Source organism: Equus asinus, chromosome 4 (genome assembly GCF_041296235.1).
Source record: "Equus asinus isolate D_3611 breed Donkey chromosome 4, EquAss-T2T_v2, whole genome shotgun sequence".
NCBI classification, from domain to species: domain Eukaryota; kingdom Metazoa; phylum Chordata; class Mammalia; order Perissodactyla; family Equidae; genus Equus; species Equus asinus.
In genome coordinates, this window is record NC_091793.1 from 15,875,880 (window position 1) to 15,893,751 (window position 17,872).

General features: G+C 58.7%; 1 protein-coding gene across 2 annotated transcripts in view; it reads left to right on the forward strand.

Annotated features, from left to right (window-relative positions):
• The first annotated feature begins 3,237 nt into the window (after window positions 1-3,237).
• CELSR1 (cadherin EGF LAG seven-pass G-type receptor 1) overlaps window positions 3,238-17,872 on the forward strand; it is a 150,210-nt gene continuing 135,575 nt past the window's right edge. Inside the window, exon 1 of one of the 2 annotated variants that reach the window (XM_014864366.3) lies at window positions 3,238-7,056. In XM_014864366.3, coding sequence (XP_014719852.3) covers window positions 3,456-7,056 — 3,601 coding nt within the window. In that variant the 5' untranslated portion in view covers window positions 3,238-3,455. The remainder of the gene's footprint in view (window positions 7,057-17,872) is intronic. The other variant, XM_044777684.2, reaches the window with a different exon arrangement.

Here is a 17,872-nt window from a genome sequence, read left to right on the forward strand (position 1 = left end):
CAAAAAAACGGCATTAGACACGCAGTCTCTTCTGGCCAGCGGCTCTCAGGGGCCGCGGTGCCATTGCTGAACTCACACCATCCCCCCGCTGTGTGACCCCCTAAGAGGGGCCCGGAGAGGCGATGAGTGTGAGGAAAGACCGCTGCTTTGAGCCACCCCCAAGGGGGAGGGGCAGAACACGGCCCCTCGGGTGGCACTGCACAGGCCAGCACACATGCTATGCCCCTTCCTGGAGCCCCAGGCACGTGCCCTCCCCTTCTGGGCCTCAGTCCACTTTCTATGAACACTCTAGGGGACCGGATCAGTGATGGAGCACAGACCCCCTGGGCCATCGGAGGAAAGCTATAGCCCCTGCCTCTCCAGAAGCACAGACAAGTGCACGTGCCATTTAATCCACAATTTCAACCACGACCGTGGAGGCCGTGATGAAGCAACCAGGATGGCATGCTGGTGACAATGACACAACAACGCCAGGAGAGGTTAGTCCTGGTAGATCTGCCCCCGAGCCAGGCCTGTGCCAGCCTCTTTGTGCAGATGATCTCACGAATCCTCCGACGACGCTGGGAATCTAGACTCCTGCTATCTCCGGTTAGATGGGGAGTCAGGCCCTGGTGAAGGTCACGCAACTAGTTAGTGGCAGACTTGGAACTTGACCCCTAGAAGGCGCCAGACATTTCAGATTCACCATTTCTGTTCTGCTGATGCAACTGGGCCGCCCCACACTCACATCACAAGCCGCAGCCTGTTTTTTAATTCTCCCCCCAACCCCACTCTTTAAAGTTGTGGACTGTAGCATACACGAATATGGAAAAGGGAATAAAGAATGTATGAAGAGCTCAGTGTAAGATCATAAAGCCAACACTCGGCCAACCCTCAGGTCCAGAAGTGGACCTCCCTGCTCCTCAGCCCGCCTCCGGGGACCACAGTCACATCACCTCCTTGCCTTTTGTGCTCTTTCCCCTGTTTGGTGCATTCCTAAACTGTAGGGTGGGGTCGGGCCTGCTTCTGCCTATCGGTGGGTAGAACCATCGTTTGTCTCTCCACCTTTGGCTGGACATCCTGTTAGTGAGATCCCTCCCTGTGTTCCCCTCCCCTCCCTGGCACCAGGAAGTGGTACAGGGCCAGTCCCTGCGGTGTTACCTTGCAGCCAGCAGGTGTCTAATTCCGGAAAAGCATGCTCACACCCAAACTCATTCACAGCATTTGAATTTTCAAAAACCAGCAAGTGCAGCGCAACAGAACCTTTTGTTTATTTAAACCCAACCCACCCTATTTAAGGTCCAGTTGTGAAACAAGCACTTGGGGGTTTTCCAGCATGGGTGCCCTGGCTGTCCCCTTTGCCCCGGCTGGGTTGGGAGCTTTCCACTGGGAGGCGAGGGCAGGGTCCTCACTGCCTTCCTGACTCTAAATCTCCTGCCCTCTGATCCTCCCCAGGAGGAGAAGGGCATCCCAGGAGGTCCTGGGCGGTCACACTTAAGGGATGGACTTTCTCTTCCTCCCCTTCCCTGCACACACACATTTCCCTACAGGGCTCGCCAGTGGAAACTCCCAGACTAAAACGTTCCAAAGCAAGTCTACCTTTTAGGTCAACAATAACCTCTTCAAATGGTTCCTAATGGGAAGAAAACGCTTATATTTGGTTTCAGCCCAAAGTCATTGTTTCCAGCAACTTTGACCAAAATCGGTTGCGTTTGTTTTTGTTGATTGATTGCAACCCGGGCCCCACACCCGTCTGAGCTCAGCTCAGAAATGCGGTGGCCCGATCTGACCCTCCCTTGTCAAAAAGGGCCGCTCTAGTGACGCGTGCGCAACATCTGCCACTCCTACCGCTTCTCCGGGACCAGGAGGGGCCTTCTCAGAGGGAGAGACTCCATTGGCCGCCCCCCAGCCCCCCACGGCCCCCCAGGACTGAGAGGCAGAGGGGCTGGAGTGGGTTCTGGCACCCGGAGCTCTACCGAGGGCGAGTGCCTCCCCCGACCCGGAGGTGGCACAGTCCTAAAGCTCCGGAGGAGGGGAGGTGTCGCACTGTCCTACTCCCTCTGCCCCGCCAGGCTACGCCCTGCAGGGGGCAGGGGGATGTCGCTTGGCTCTAAAGCCCCTCCCCCTGGTTCCCCGCAGGAGGAGGCTGTGTGTATCTCAGTGCTAAAGCTCCCTCCCCAGTCTGTTCCGAAGCAGACGGGGCAGAGGGTGCCGTCGTACAGTGCATCCCCCCACCCCGGTGGTTCCCCGCCCCACGCCGCCTCCAGGGCCGGCGCTGCCGGCTGCCGCGCTCCGGGAGCAGCCAGGAGGCTCTGGGGTCGGACGGCGCGTCCGCGAACGCTCAGGCCGGTCGCAGGCGCGGGAGACAGGCTCGCCCCCGCCGCCCCCACTCCAAACCCCAAGCGTCAACCCGAGCTGCATTTCTTTTCGCTTAAAAGGTGCGCTTTAAACCAAGTGGGACCGGAATCCGGTTAGTTGCCTAGTGGGTTTCAAAGTCCAGGGGAGTTTTGTCGGGGTAAAGCACTTCAGCCTCTGGCATTTTGCTGTAAATGTATAACCGCCCCCAGCAGACGCCGCAGTTCTTCCTGGGGGGCGGGTGCCCCGGCCCCTGCCCGGCACCTCCACACCCGTCCCTCTCCCCTCCTGGGTCCAGCTCGCGCGGCGGCCGGGGCGGCGTTCTCTGAGGCTCACTTCTGCCGGGGTGGGGTGGGGGGCTTTGGGCCGCGCCTGGTCCCCCGGACGAGCAGAGCCACCGCCCCACTGGTAGCGGCCGGGGGCCCCCAGCGCTGCCTTTCCCTGCCCGGCTCCCTCGGCTCCGCCCCCTGGGGAGGTTGGGTGGGGAGGCCGCTGGGGAGAGGGCCCGGCCCCCAGCCCCCGCCCCTGCTGCGCCACCGCGTCTCCATAGCGATCCTCCCGGCGCGCACCTCCAGGCCGGCTCCCCCCGGGTCTGAACAATACGCGGCGGGGCCGGGGGCGGGGCCGGGCCGGGGGCGGGGAGAGCGCGGGCAGAGGGGGCGCGGGCCGAGCGCACCGCCCAGGCAGCAGCCGGCCACCGGGGTCTGAGCGGCGCGGTGCGGCCCTGCCCGCTCCGGGAGCGCAGCCCCCGCCCCGCTCCGGGCCCGCCCCGCTTCCCACGCCGCTCGGCCGAGCCCGCGCGGGAGCCACCTGGAGCCGCCTGGAGCCGCCACCACCGCAGGTTGATGCGCGGCGCCCTCCCGGGACGCGCGGAGGAGCCATCTTGAAACCAACTTCGCAAACTTTCGCAAAGTGTTCTCGAAGTGGAATCTGCGGGGGAGACCGGGAGCGCGGCCCCCGGTGTCCCCGCCAGGGTCCCCGGGGAGGAAGGGCGCGGGCCGCCCCGAGGGCCCGGGGCTAGGCGCGCGGGAGCCGCCCCCCGGCCGTGCCGGGTGGATGCGGAGCCGCGCCGGGTGCATGGATTGTGCTCGGGCGCCCGGCTCGGGCTCGGGCTCCGGGCCATGGCGTCGCCGCCACCGCCCGTGCTGCCCGCGCTGCTGCTTCTGGCTGCGGCCGCCGCCCTACAGGCGCTGGGGCTTCGAGCGGCAGCCTGGGAGCTGCGCGTGCCCGGCGGGGCCCGCGCCTTCGCCCTCGGGCCCGCCTGGACCTACGCGCTGGACACCGCGCGCACGCCCCGGGCGCTGCGGGAGCTGCTGGACGTGAGCCGGGACGGACGGCTGGCCGGGCGTCGGCGGGGACCGAGCGCGGGGCCCCGGGGCTGCGCGCGCCTGGGGGGGCGCCCGCTGCCGCTGCATATCCGCCTGGTGGCCCGCGGCGCCCAGACGGCGCTGAGCCTCCAACTGCGGGCGCGCGCGCACGGTCCGGGCTGTGGCTCCCGGCCCCAGCGCCAGCGGGCCCCCGGCGCGGAGCTGCGCGCGCGGACTGTGCTCACGGTGCCCGGGCCTGGCGCGGTGCTCTGTTTCCCGGCCCCCAGCGGCGGCGGGGCCACGCTGCACTCGGCGCTTGCGGCCCTGACCACGTTCCCTGCCTGCAGCTGCCCGCAGCACCCCGGCCCCCGCTGCCCACACCACTCTGTCTGTTTGCCACCCGGTGGGTCCGCCCGCCTGCGCCTGCTGTGTGCCCTGCGGCGCGCGGCAGGCGCCATCTGGGTGGAGCTGACGCTGGAGGCAGCTGCGGGGACACCCTCCCCGTCGCTGTCGCCGTCGCCGTCGCCACCAAGTCTCCCCCAGGCCCGGGCGCGGGCGGCTCGGCGGGCCCGGCGGGGCGCTGGCGGCAGCACGAGCCCGCAGTTCCCGCTGCCCAGCTACCAGGTGTCGGTGCCCGAGAACGAGCCTGCGGGCACCGCGGTCATCGAGCTGCGCGCGCACGACCCCGACGAGGGCGAGGCGGGGCGCCTGAGCTACCAGATGGAGGCGCTCTTCGACGAGCGCTCCAATGGTTACTTCCTCATCGACGCTGACACGGGCGCGGTGAGCACGGCCCGCGCTCTGGACCGCGAGACCAAGGACACACACGTGCTCAAGGTGAGCGCCGTGGACCACGGCTCGCCGCGGCGCTCAGCTGCCACCTACCTCACTGTCACAGTCAGCGACACCAACGACCACAGTCCGGTCTTCGAGCAGTCCGAGTACCGCGAGCGCGTGCGTGAGAACCTCGAGGTGGGCTACGAGGTGCTGACCATCCGCGCCACCGACGGAGACGCGCCCTCCAACGCCAATATGCGCTACCGCTTGCTGGAGGGCGCAGGCGGCGTCTTCGAGATCGATGCGCGCTCGGGCGTGGTGCGCACACGGGCGGCGGTGGACCGCGAGGAGGCGGCCGCGTACCAGCTGCTGGTGGAGGCCAATGACCAGGGCCGCAACCCGGGCCCGCTCAGTGCCACGGCCACAGTGCACATCGTGGTGGAGGACGAGAATGACAACTACCCTCAGTTCAGCGAGAAGCGCTATGTGGTCCAGGTGCCCGAGGATGTGGCGGTCAACACGCCCGTGCTGCGCGTGCAGGCCACAGATGGAGACCAGGGCCAGAACGCGGCCATACACTACAGCATCGTCAGCGGGAACCTGAAGGGGCAGTTCTATCTGCATTCACTCAGCGGGAGCCTGGATGTGATCAACCCGCTGGACTTCGAGGCCATTCGGGAGTACACGCTGCGCATCAAGGCACAGGATGGGGGCCGGCCTCCGCTTATCAATTCCTCAGGGCTGGTTTCGGTGCAGGTGCTGGACGTGAACGACAACGCCCCCATCTTTGTGAGCAGCCCCTTTCAGGCAGCCGTGCTGGAGAACGTGCCGCTGGGCCACTCGGTGCTGCACATTCAGGCGGTGGACGCCGATGCGGGTGAGAACGCGCGTCTGCGCTACCGCCTGGTGGACACGGCTTCCGCCTCCGTGGGAGGCGGCAGTGCTGGGCTCCAGGACCCCGCCTCGGCCTCGGATTTCCCTTTCCAGATCCACAACAGCTCTGGCTGGATCACCGTGTGCGCGGAGCTGGACCGCGAGGCGGTGGAGCATTACAGCTTCGGGGTGGAGGCGGTGGACCACGGCTCGCCGCCCATGAGCTCCTCGGCCAGCGTGTCCATCACGGTGCTGGACGTAAACGACAACGACCCCATGTTCACGCAGCCCGTGTACGAGCTGCGTCTGAACGAGGACGCGGCGGTGGGGAGCAGCGTGCTGACCCTGCGGGCCCGCGACCGGGATGCCAACAGCGTGATCACCTACCAGCTCACCGGAGGCAATACCCGGAACCGCTTCGCCCTCAGCAGCCAGAGCGGCGGCGGCCTCATCACCCTGGCGCTGCCGCTGGACTACAAGCAGGAGCGGCAGTACGTGCTGGCGGTGACCGCGTCAGATGGCACGCGCTCGCACACCGCACAGGTCTTCATCAACGTCACCGACGCCAACACCCACCGGCCGGTCTTCCAGAGCTCCCACTATACCGTGAGCGTCAGCGAAGACCGGCCTGTGGGCACCTCCATTGCCACCATCAGCGCCACTGACGAGGACACAGGTGAGAATGCACGCATCACCTATGTGCTGGAGGACCCCGTGCCACAGTTCCGAATTGACCCAGACACTGGCACCATCTACACCATGACCGAGCTGGACTATGAGGACCAGGCTGCCTACACGCTGGGCATCACAGCTCGGGACAATGGCATCCCTCAGAAATCAGACACCACCTCCCTGGAGATTCTCATCCTCGATGCCAATGATAATGCTCCCCGGTTTCTGCGGGATTTCTACCAGGGTTCCGTCTTTGAGGATGCTCCCCCATCAACCAGCGTTCTCCAGGTCTCTGCCACGGATCGGGACTCAGGCCCCAATGGCCGCCTGCTGTACACCTTCCAGGGAGGGGATGATGGCGACGGGGATTTCTACATTGAGCCCACGTCTGGCGTAATCCGCACCCAGCGCCGGTTGGACCGGGAGAATGTGGCCGTGTACAACCTTCGGGCTCTGGCTGTGGATCGGGGTAGCCCAGCACCCCTTAGTGCCTCGGTGGACATCCAGGTGACCGTCTTAGACATTAATGACAACCCCCCAGTGTTTGAGAGGGATGAACTGGAGCTGTTTGTGGAGGAGAACAGCCCGGTGGGGTCTGTGGTGGCAAGGATTCGTGCCAACGACCCCGACGAAGGGCCCAACGCCCAGATCATGTATCAGATCGTGGAAGGCAATGTGCCCGAGGTCTTCCAGCTGGATCTGCTGAGCGGGGACCTGCGTGCCCTGGTCGAGCTGGACTTTGAGGTCCGGCGGGAGTACGTGCTGGTGGTGCAGGCCACGTCGGCCCCGCTGGTGAGCCGGGCCACAGTGCACATCTGTCTCCTGGACCAGAACGACAACCCACCAGTGCTGCCAGACTTCCAGATCCTCTTCAACAACTACGTCACCAATAAGTCCAACAGCTTCCCCACCGGCGTGATTGGCCGCATCCCGGCCCACGACCCTGACCTCTCGGACAGCCTCAACTACACCTTCCTGCAGGGCAACGAGCTGCAGCTGCTGCTGCTGGACTCTGCCACGGGCGAGCTGCAGCTCAGCCGCGACCTGGACAACAACCGGCCACTGGAGGCGCTCATGGAGGTGTCTGTTTCCGGTGAGTGGCCGTCGGGCTCCCGCTGGGCCGCCTGGAGCATCGCAGCGACCTGCCAGGGGCCCGCCTGGCGTGTTGGGGCGTATTCGGGCAGGGCCCGGGCAACTCTTTGTGGGTCTGTGGGCTCCGGTTGGATGGGATGCTGTGAGCTGGGGGCATACTCCCCACCCAGGCCAGGGGAGTGGGAGGGGCACGCACGGCCCTGCTTCCCTCAGCATTTTTGCTGGGAGCAGGCCTGGGCTTCTTCAAGTTCAAGACCAGGGCTGCTTGGCGCTTTCCTCAGCAGGCTGTGGCTCCCGAGAGGCGCAGTTAAGACCTCGTCTTTGGGGTTATCTGAGTCGTCTGGTTTGCTTTTCGATGCTCTGCAGTCAGCCACACGCCTGTCTGGAAAGATCAAAGGTCACTGCCTGCCCCATGTGCCAATTAGTTCCTGGGTGGGACCGTTGGAAATTGCCGGATGGGTCCCTGAGTCACCCTGTAATAGGGCTGGAGTCAGTTCCCTTGGTGTCTCTTTTCTGTCTCCTTCAGAACATAACAATCGGGCAATGTAGGCTCGTCTGTGGGATCTCTTTGAAAAGCGCGGCCTTGTTTGATCTTGGCTTCTGCTCCTGGACACGGGCTTCTAATTTGGGTGTTGCTTAGAGGCCTGCCCAGGTTGCTGGTGGAGCCAGTGTGGAAACTCTGCTGGCTCGCTTTGGGGCCGGAGGTGAGCGGAAGAGGGAGGGTGTCAGCCCGGCCAGCCAGATGCGGGCAGGCAAGAGTTGCTGCTGGCCCCCGAGTGCCAGGTGGGGCCTGCGGGGCCGGAGAGAGGGGACAAGGAGAGTGTATGGGATTTCAGATACATTGCAGAGGAAGAAGGATTTGGCAGGGGTTGGGGAACAATTATGAGACCCCCAGTGGCTCCTCAAGGAGACCCACAAGTGGACCTGATCGGCTGGTGCAGGCAGGTGACCCTAATTATGAGACCCAACTATTATGAAGACAGGCTCGGATCTGGGGGTTGAGTCGATGTTTCAGATGAGTGGTTTAAACAATAAATTAAACAACTTCTTGTTGATACTGTATCGCCGTGGGAACCCTGGGAGAATGCAGAAGTTAATTTTCTGATGTGTTTTGTTTCCACGCTTGGCTGTAATTCTTTCTAGACTAAGGGTTGGGGAGCACACAGGTTCCAGTTCCAGTTGTCTCCTCATGAGATCTGGAACTCACAGGGCCAGTTTGGGGCGATGCGGTAGTTCGGCGTAGATTTTTGGCAGCATGCGCTATCTGCAGGGGAATATTTAGGTTCTGTGAGGTTGTGAAGATGTGTAGAAAATACGGGATAGGTCTTTAGGGAGAATAGTTAACCAGGGTCACGGATATCCTGAGCAATCACGCAAGGAAAAAAAGAGATCTCTTCCCTAAATTCCCATTTGCCTTTAAAAATGTTTTTTCCTGTACTGCTTTATCTGCTAGATAAAGCAGAGTGGAACGCTGAGCCTATATCAAAGCGACTTGGCAACATCATGGGGTTTGGATTTTACAGGGAACGTGGTGCTTCAGCGGGAATGGGGCATTCTGGGAGCAGGGGTGTTTTGCGTCTGGAGCATCAGGAATGTGGGCCCCCTGTGTTGGCCGCATAACAGGGTTTAGGATGGATTTCTTTCCAAACAGGTTATTACTGAGGGCCGTCTCGCCTACCTGGTGGGCCCACGCCCGGGACCACAGGCGAAGGTGGGTTGGGGGCTCCACGCTGTGTAGTAATTGTCTCAGTGATCCAGTTCTGGGCTCTGAATCCCGGCGACACACCTTGTCTACATCAGGCCATGGGCCTCATGTGTTCACCCCCCCCCCCAGATAACAATGATCACCTTTTACTGGGTTTTGACTCGATACCAAGCAGTTTTCTAAACTCTTGTACCTATGCCATCACTTACTCCTCTGGTATCTGGGAGGTGAGTCATGTTACACGGCTGCCCACTTTACAGATGAAGAAACTGAGGCTCCGAGGCCTTAAGTAACTTTCTCAGTGCTACAGCCAGCGAGCAGGAGCACCAGGCATCCAAATGCGGTCGAGACGAAACAAGCCCAGCCTTCACACTGCCCTCTCTTACCTGAGAGGGAAGTTTTGAGGAATTAGTTGGTAAGCTGAATTGTTCCAGCGCCGAATCCTCGCCCTGGTTTAAAGCGGGCACCTTGGGATGCTCCACGACCCTCAGACCGTTGGACTATGACTTAATGCCCTGAAGAGGCCCATTGCTATAAACAGTAAGATCTGTAATTCCCCACAGCACAGCTCTGTGTAGAAACAACAAAAAGATCAGCGCTTGCATTACCCAGAGTCAGGTTGTTAGGTTTTATTAGGGAACAATGGGGAAGGCTGTTGTTTCAGATGCCAGGCCTTTTCAGGGAGCTGTGATTGGCTTCCCCAGATTTACAGCCATGCCCTAAAGCCTCTGATGCGTTATTCCGGCCCTGGAGGTGTGCGGTGCTGGGAAGGGTGCACCCGGGGGTGGGCCCTGAGGTGGGTGTGCCCAGGAAGGCCGGGCCTTTTTCCTGGCCTGGGGTTTTAGCACGATCATTTTCGACTGTGAGTGGAGTCCGTGAGAGCGCTGATGGTTTTCTGTAGCCTACCGAGGACAAAACGCTGTTTGAAGATTTTTTGAGTTCTGAATGTAGTCCCATTCAAACAGCTGCCACCTTTGTTGATACCCAGCCATACAAGATGTTTGTTTTTTATGCGCCGGTTTTTTGAGTGAGATTTAAAATTCTCTGGTAGGGACTTTTTAACAGGAACGTTTATTCAAGCTGTGTTTGCATTTTCCAAAGCGTCGTGGCTGAGGCCCCGAGGGGGTCTCAAGCGTCGAATACGTTCTGTAGTCTTTCTAGATGTGGGTCCTTTAGTAACACTGACATTTTTTTTTTTTTTTTTAAGATTTTATTTTTTCCTTTTTCTCCCCAAAGCCCCCCGGCACATAGCTGTGTATTCTTCGCTGTGGGTTCTTCTAGTTGTGGCATGTGGGACGCCGCCTCAGCGTGGTGTGATGAGCAGTGCCATGTCCGCGCCCAGGATTCGAACTAACGAAACACTGGGCCGCCTGCAGCGGAACGCGCGAACTTAACCACTCGGCCACGGGGCCAGCCCCAATAACACTGACATTTTTAATCCGACTTGAACATGTGTCTGCCTGTGACTTTGGAGCCCTAGGCTGTCCGTTAAAGGGCACGGCGTTTGGTAGAAAATGACCCTGCGCTGGTAGGTGTTGGGGGCCTGTGGACGTGGGAAAAGTAGCATTTGTGGGTGGAAATGATTGGTTGATGAGTCATTCAAACATGTCAGAAAACACTGAAACTTGGTGAAATCACGAGATTGAGTAACCTTGCCGTTTACTTTGGTAGGGAGTACACGGTATACAGTTGTGTAGGCTTGATAAAATTTTGAGAAGTGTTTGCCTGGTTAAATAGAGGATGTCTTGGGGACCTTTAGAACGATGACTGCAAACAAGGAAATAAGGAGGTGGCCATTGTACCAGGCAGTGTTGGATGCACGGTGTTATATTTTTTCTGAATCTCATGTTGTAGAAAGGGTTGGACCCCCTTAAACTGCTGGATTTTGCAGCGACGTGACCTGCCCTGGAGAGTTCCGTACTTTGGGCAGCTAGTTAACCATCAAGGGCTTCAGTAGCTCTGGAGATAGTCATTCGCTAACGTACTTTCAGAAACAAAGGGAGTGCTTATTGGTTTGTTGAGCACCTACTGTGTGCCAGGCCTACTGTGTGAGGCCCCTGTCCTCTCAGAGGTTGGCTGGGGACAGACAATCAGATAAACAGGGAACTGAAATTCAAGGGGAGGGAGGTGCGGGAGAGGGTGGGCGTGGGGACCCCCGGCACCAGCGTGAATGTGAAGTGCCTGCTTGACGGGGACAGGCCTGGGGCAATCCCCAGCTGCCAAGGGCCGATTGGATGGATGGGTAGGCATTAGGGGAGGCTTTGGGCTGGGTGTCGGGCGGTGTCTGTGCTGCTGGTGGGAAGAGCGCTCTAGGTAGGAGCTTGGAGAGTGGAGGGAGGGCCGCTCAGGGCTGGCCCTGCTCGGGGTGGTCATGAAGCATGGGTGGGCCAAGGGGGATTTGCGAGGTTAGATGGTCAGATGAGGAGGTGATGACTTGGTTGGTCAGCAGCCGTGCTCCGAGTGCCGGGAACTGCCCCCAGGCACTCTCTGCCCGAGCACCTTGCCCTCTCCTGCAGCAGCCTCACAAAGTGGAAGGTTCCAGCATCGCTTCCATCTCATTGGGGAGCAAGCCACGGCCCCAGAGGCTTGACAGTCCATCCAGTGCACGTGGCTCGTGGTGGCAGCAATGGGATTGGAGTCCAGAACGGCAGCTCCTGAGCCATGTTCTCTCAAGCTGTGCTTTCCAGAATAAACCAGCTCCCAGAGTGTGAGGATGAGGATGAGGGAGACGTGTTCATGGAGCTGGGGCTCCCTGCAGGGGGTTCGGCTTTGGGGGAAGGTCATGAGACCGCTTTTGGATCCTGTGCTGCTGGGGCACCTTTGACATTGTCATGAAGATGGTTGGATGTGCAGGTCTGGGTGAGAGAGAACGGCTGGGGTCACAGCCAGAAGTGGTCAGCACGGCCGCGTGGGCGACAGAGGACGGTCACAGCCGGGGTAGGTAGTCACTGACCTGTCTTCGAGGGTGTGAGGGCACCAGGGGAGAGAGTGCATGTGACGGAGACGGGACTCAGGTGCAGCCTTAAGGAGCTGTGGCCCGAGTGGCCTCTCTGGTGGGGATGGACCTGCGTGACGGCTGGAGCAGAAAGAACCACAGGAGAAAAACCCGAGGGCCCAGGGCTTTGGGGGCAGAGTGAGAGGGAAGATCCCAAAGGGGGTCACCAGTGGCAGGTGGGGAGCCTGAGGACGGAGCTGTGACTTGGGTTAGCCAAGGAGAGGCCCTTGGTGGCCTCCGTGGGAGCCAAAGTGGTGGGGGCTGGAGGCCTCCTTGAGGAGTGGAGGACAGGGTTGCCAGAGGTGAATGAAGCTCAGAAGAAAGGTGGGGTGGCTGTGGGGACACGGGGGTCTGTGGTGACTTGGGCTGAGTCGGGGTGGAGGGGACTTGACCCATTAACATGCACAACCATCTCAGCCCATCCTTGACTCCACCTGCCTGTGCAGGTGTTCCCCCAGAGCGGCACTGGAGGGGGGCGGCAAGCCTCAGTGGCCATCGAGTGCGGGGCCGGGGACGGTAGCTTAGGACCTGTGGGGGAGCAGGAGGGTCGGGGGAGGGTGGGGAGGGGCTGAGGGCCACAGGTGACCTGGACTCATGAGGGCTGGGGTACCCCATCTCAGCACTGGCTACCTGGGGACATGAGGTCTCCGTCTGGCCCCACCTGCCACCTAGGGTGCAAGGGAGACTTTTATTTTATTTTTTTTTGAGGAAGATTAGCCCTGAGCTAACATCTGCTGCCAATCCTCCTCTTTTTGCTGAGGAAGACTGGCCCTGAGCTAACATCTGTGCCCATCTTCCTCTACTTTATATGTGGGACGCCTAGCACGGCATGGCTTGACAAGCGATGCCATGTCCGTACCCGGGATCCGAACCAGCGAACCCCGGGCCGCTGAGGCAGACATGAGAACTTGACCACTGCGCCACCGAGCCGGGCCCAGGGAGACTATTTTTAAAATCTGGGAAAAGTCGCAGGCATGGGAGCCTGTTGCGAGGAGGGGCAGTGCTGAAGTTGCATCTGGAAAAGTGGCGGGCGTTGTTAGTGATGCTGAGTCTCCGTCCAGGCCCCGGTGTCACCGTTGAAGAGCCCACTTTGGTCCCGGCTGATGCCCACACTTGCCCGTTTTGAAGCCGAGAGCAGATACGTGTTAAGCTACCGCGTGGGTGGGATGTGGGTCCGCGGCCCTGGCCGGGTGTGGCGTGTGGCGTAGGGCCACGGGACCTCCATCCCTGCCAGGACTCGGGTTCGAACAGAAGTAGATTTTATCATGTAAGGCAGAGCGTGTGGAAAATATTCCTAAATTTGGCATGATTCTCTTCAGTTCACGGCCTTGGGGAAAATAGATTTCTGGTTTTTCTTCTTGTCTTGTAACCTGAACATGTAGGTTCATATGAAAGCCCTAGAATTAAATTCCTGGACTGGGGGAGATGTGGTGGATAGCCCTCTGCTTTCTGCGTGTGTGTTTTGGAAAGGTCACTAGGGTGACCTGAGGAAATGGGGACGGCCGGGGTCCCAGGTTGTAGTGGTCAGCTGGAACAAGCCTTGCTATGGGGGCAGTGGGGGGCCCTCCTGCTTTCCCCTGTGGGCCTGGGGCCCCACACACAGTAGGTGCCTACAAGTATCTGTGGGTTGTTTGTGGGACCAGCCAGAGGGGTGCTGGGGGCTGGGGGCACCTGCCAAGGCCACGGCATCTCCACCACCTGCACTTGGGGGCGGGGGCCAGCACAGAAGACAGGACGCCCCCCCAGCTGCCACTTTGAGTTCCTCCTGTGCCGTCCTGGGGGCTCAGCCCTGCGTGAGAGGAATAGGCGTTTTTCAGGAAAACTCCATGGGTTGAATTCTCACACTTTTGCTTCAGGTAAGAACTTGTGAATTCCTTGGTGATCAGGTCCCCTTTTTTGGGTGTGAACATTCCAAAGCTGGGAAAAGCCCAACACACACCCTTCATCGTTTTAATCCCTTTAGTGAATGTGTGTTCTCCTGATGTCCTGGGTCCGGGCCCTGGGTTCTTAAACACGCAGACACAGACAGACACACACGTACACACACACATATCCACATCTGTACACAGATGGACATACAGACACACACATGCACGCGTATACACACAAACACAGAATACACATCCCTGTGCACACATGTGCATGCACACACATACATACGTATACGCACACAGACACACATGATTTCACCAACAACTTTGAAGGCAAACTACGCGGAATAACCTTTCCTCCGGCTGCCCCAGCACACCATTTTAACCTTCCGGTCGTGGTGGGGAGCGCGTCGGCCAGCACAGCAGATCTCTCAGAGCTGGGGGCCGTGTGCAGAGGCCTGAGTGTGTACCGAGGACAGCGGGCTCCCTGGGGAAGGGGAGTCACGCTGGCCCTCAGCTCCTCGGGTTGGCCGGCGGACATCAAGATGTCAAATGCACGAAGTCATCAGCAGTGGCTGTGGGCACGTCTCTGGGTCTACTTTCCCACGTCCTTTTCAATGGGGCGCCATCAATGAAGGTGAACTTTGGGTGACCAGGCTAGTGTTTTTTGACCCCAAAGCTGGGGTGCTTTCTCCATTAATCTGTGGGAGAGGTAATAGTTCCTCCATTTTCTAGGCAGGAGACCGAAACTGGAGTGAACACAACACCCCCTACGTCGTCCGTGTGCAAAGCGTTAGAGGTGAGGCTGGAGCTGGCAGCTCCAAGGACTTGGAGCCCGGCCAAGTCCTCCATCCGTGATGCCACCCCCAGTGTTGCATGGTCAAGCCTGGCTCACAGTAGCCACAGAGTTGATGGGGTGTATCTGTGGTGTTGGGGTGTCTAGATTGTTCCTGACCCTCACCCCCCTACCCCTGCAGGATGGGACGCCCTGTGCAGTGGGTGGGCTCCTGGTTTGGGGGGTGTAGTGATTGCCCTGGAGCCCTGCAAATAGCATGGGGCCTGGCACACGTGCCTCCCAGGGAGGGTCTTGCCTGGTGTGGACCCTTCTGGCTTTCCCAGGTTCCCCCTTTCCCCCTCCCCAGCAGGCACTCCCAGTCTGAACGTGGAACTGGCATGTCCAGCCTGCCAGCAGTGTGGGGGCAGAGTCCTGGCTCTCCAGGTGATGACTGTGTCTCTGTGCCTCAGTTTCCCCACTGGCACAAGCTAACAGACACCATCTGCAGAGTGTAGTGAGGGCTGCACTGGGGATGCTGTGCTAGCTGGACGTGGTGCAAGAGGCTGGCCATCTCCTGCGACCTGAGTTTCCTTCTGGCTGTTGGATGAGCAGAGTCTGTGAGGGGTTCTCTCATCCTGCTGACAGAGGTCTCTCCTCCTCTGTACCTGTCTGTCCTTCTTCCTTGCCTCCCTTCCGGCTTTCAGCATGCCAGGACAATGGCAGCGGTCTGTCTGGGTTTGAGGGGGCAGCAGGGGACTCAGGCAGCTGGGACATTCTCCCTGGACGGAGAGGTGCTTGGTTCAGGGCTAGCGCCGCCGCCCCCCCCAACTTGGGAGGCAGGGGCAATAGGCCCCTCTCTGTGGCCCTGAGATGCTGAGTCCCAGCCTCTGGCCCCACCCTGCCAGTGGCCTGCCCCTCATCTTTCCCTATCAGTGTTTCTGCTGAGGGCGTGGAAACCCTCGGGTCACTCTGCACCTTGTGCTGGCTCTGGGGAACTGGGGGGATGTCGGGCCTCCCTCTGAACCGCTCCTGTCCCTGGCGGAGTGCTGCCCCTGCCCCTCCTGTCTTGCCCTCTGCCCTCTTCCTCCTCTCCTCTGTGGCTTCAAGGCCAGGTGGTCCATGTCTGACCTCTGTAGTCCTGGGAGAGCCACGGTGGAGGAGCCTGACCTCCGAGCCGGACGGTGCATCGGGGGTGGTCACATAAGAGCACTGTCACCACGCTCCCCTGGTGTGTGCCTCCTACTTCCCAGGCTTATGCCTGCGGTCTGCCCGCATCATCTCAGTGAAATCTCATAGAATCCCTGTTTTATAGGTGAAGAGACTGAAGCTAGAGAACTCATAGCGGTGGGCAGAGCCAGGCTCAGACCCTCGTGTCTGAGTGCCCTGAGCACTATTGACCGCCCCCTTGGATCCCCCACATCCACCCATGGCTAAGCCCTGGGAGGGGAGCTGAGCCCTCACAGTAGCCCCTGGGGCACAGATTTGGGGATTCCACGGATGGAAGCTCAGTGCCAGTGACTAGATCGCCCGAAACAGGAGGGCTGACGATCTTGTGCACATCAAGCCTGATTCCATGGGAGCACGCAGCCCCTTTGCCCCGACCCCTTTCCTGGGTGAGCAGGGTTGCAGCCACACTGCAAGATGGAGAAGAAGGTGATCTTAGGGAGCTGTCCCCTAGACTCTGGGCTCTCTCATGGTGGAGCCGTGTCACAGGAAACTGGAGTGCAGGACTGGTGTGCACCGGGTGCAGGGAGGGATGTTTCAGTGGTCAGAGCGAGAGGCATGGGGAGGTGGACACCTGATGAGGAGCCCACACTGAGCAGCTGACTGACATGCCCTTGAGGGGCCTTCTAGCTCCGAGAGCACAGATTGTGCTGGCCAGGGAGCTGCCTTCCTTCTTTCTTTCCTCCCTCCATCTATCTATCAATCAAGATTTTTCTTTTTTTTTTAATAGCCTGTTTTCACTACCAGATCTGTATCTTTTTTGGCATTTTTAAAATATCTAATCTAAATGATACTTGGTTAAGGTAAACTAACAGCAACTAATTCAAATAAAATCATATACAATGTTAGCATTTGGAGATAAGAACTCTCTAGCAGGGCAATAAACTTTTATCAGTCGGTTGATTGTTGAAAGACCGTTTTCATAGAGTGAAGCTGTCCAGCTGCCATCGTCAGAGACTCCCGCGGGTGGCCACGGTCCCAGCAGCTGTCCTTTGATGTGTTGTGATGCATCTCCGGTACTGGAGTGAGCACGAGGCTGTGCTGGCCGTGAAGCCTGGCTTGCACCCCTCCTGCTGATTACTGGTCAAGTCATCCCCCTCTGGGCCCCAGCGGCCCTAACAAAACAAGGGGAGGGATGGTCATCACCCAGGACTCCCTCCCAACTCTTACCCTTGTTTCATTCTGTAGGTACAGGGAAACCAGAAATCCAGCCTGGGGGTCTGGCTGTGACTTGGGAAGCCTTTTTCTCCCCACGTATATTGCAGGTGCTGAGAAATTATCTCATTTAAAAGCTGTTGCAAAATATTTGCACATCATACATGTGATAAGGGATTAATGTCCAGACTATGTAAAGAATGCCTACAACTCAACAACAGAAAAACAAACACCCCGATTAAGGCATGGGCAAAGAACTTGAATAGACGTTTCTCCAAAGAAGATATACAGATGGTTAATAAGCACATGAAGAGATGCTCAACATCACTGATTATTAGGGAAATGCAAATCAGAACCACAGTGAGGTACCACCTCACGCCTTTGGGGTGGCTGTTATCAAAACAAAACAGAAAGTAACCAGTATTGGTGAGGATGTGGGGAAATTGGAGCTCTCGTGCACTGTTGGAAATGTAAAATGGTGCAGCTGCCGTGGAAAGCAGTATGGCAGTCCTCAAAAAATTGAACATAGGATCCAGGAATTCCACTTCTGGGTGTACACCCAAAAGAAGTGAAAGCTCGATCTCAAACAGGTATTTGTGCACTCACGTTCGTAGTGGCGTGATTAACAATAGCCCAAAGGTGGAAGCAGTCCAAGTTTCCGTTGACGCATGAATGGATACACACAAGTGGCATATCCATACAGGGGAATACGATTCAGCCTTAACAGGGAAGGAAATCCTAAAACACGCCCCCACATGGACGAACCTTGAGGGCGCTGTGCTCAGTGAACTACACCAGACACAATAGGACAAATACTGCAGGATTATATGAGGTGCCTAGGGCAGTCAGATTCATCAGGATGGAAAGTAGAACGGTGGTTGCCAAGGGCTGGGGGAGGAGGCACAGGAGTTAGTGTTTAAAGGGTATAGAGTTTCAGTTTGGCCAGATGAAAAGAGTCCTGGAGATGGATGGTGTGATGGTTGCACAATGTGAATGTACTTAATGCCACTGAACTATACACTTAAAAATGATTAAAATGTTAGATTTTATGTTATGTCTATTTTACCACAATAAAAAAATGCTAACAAAACC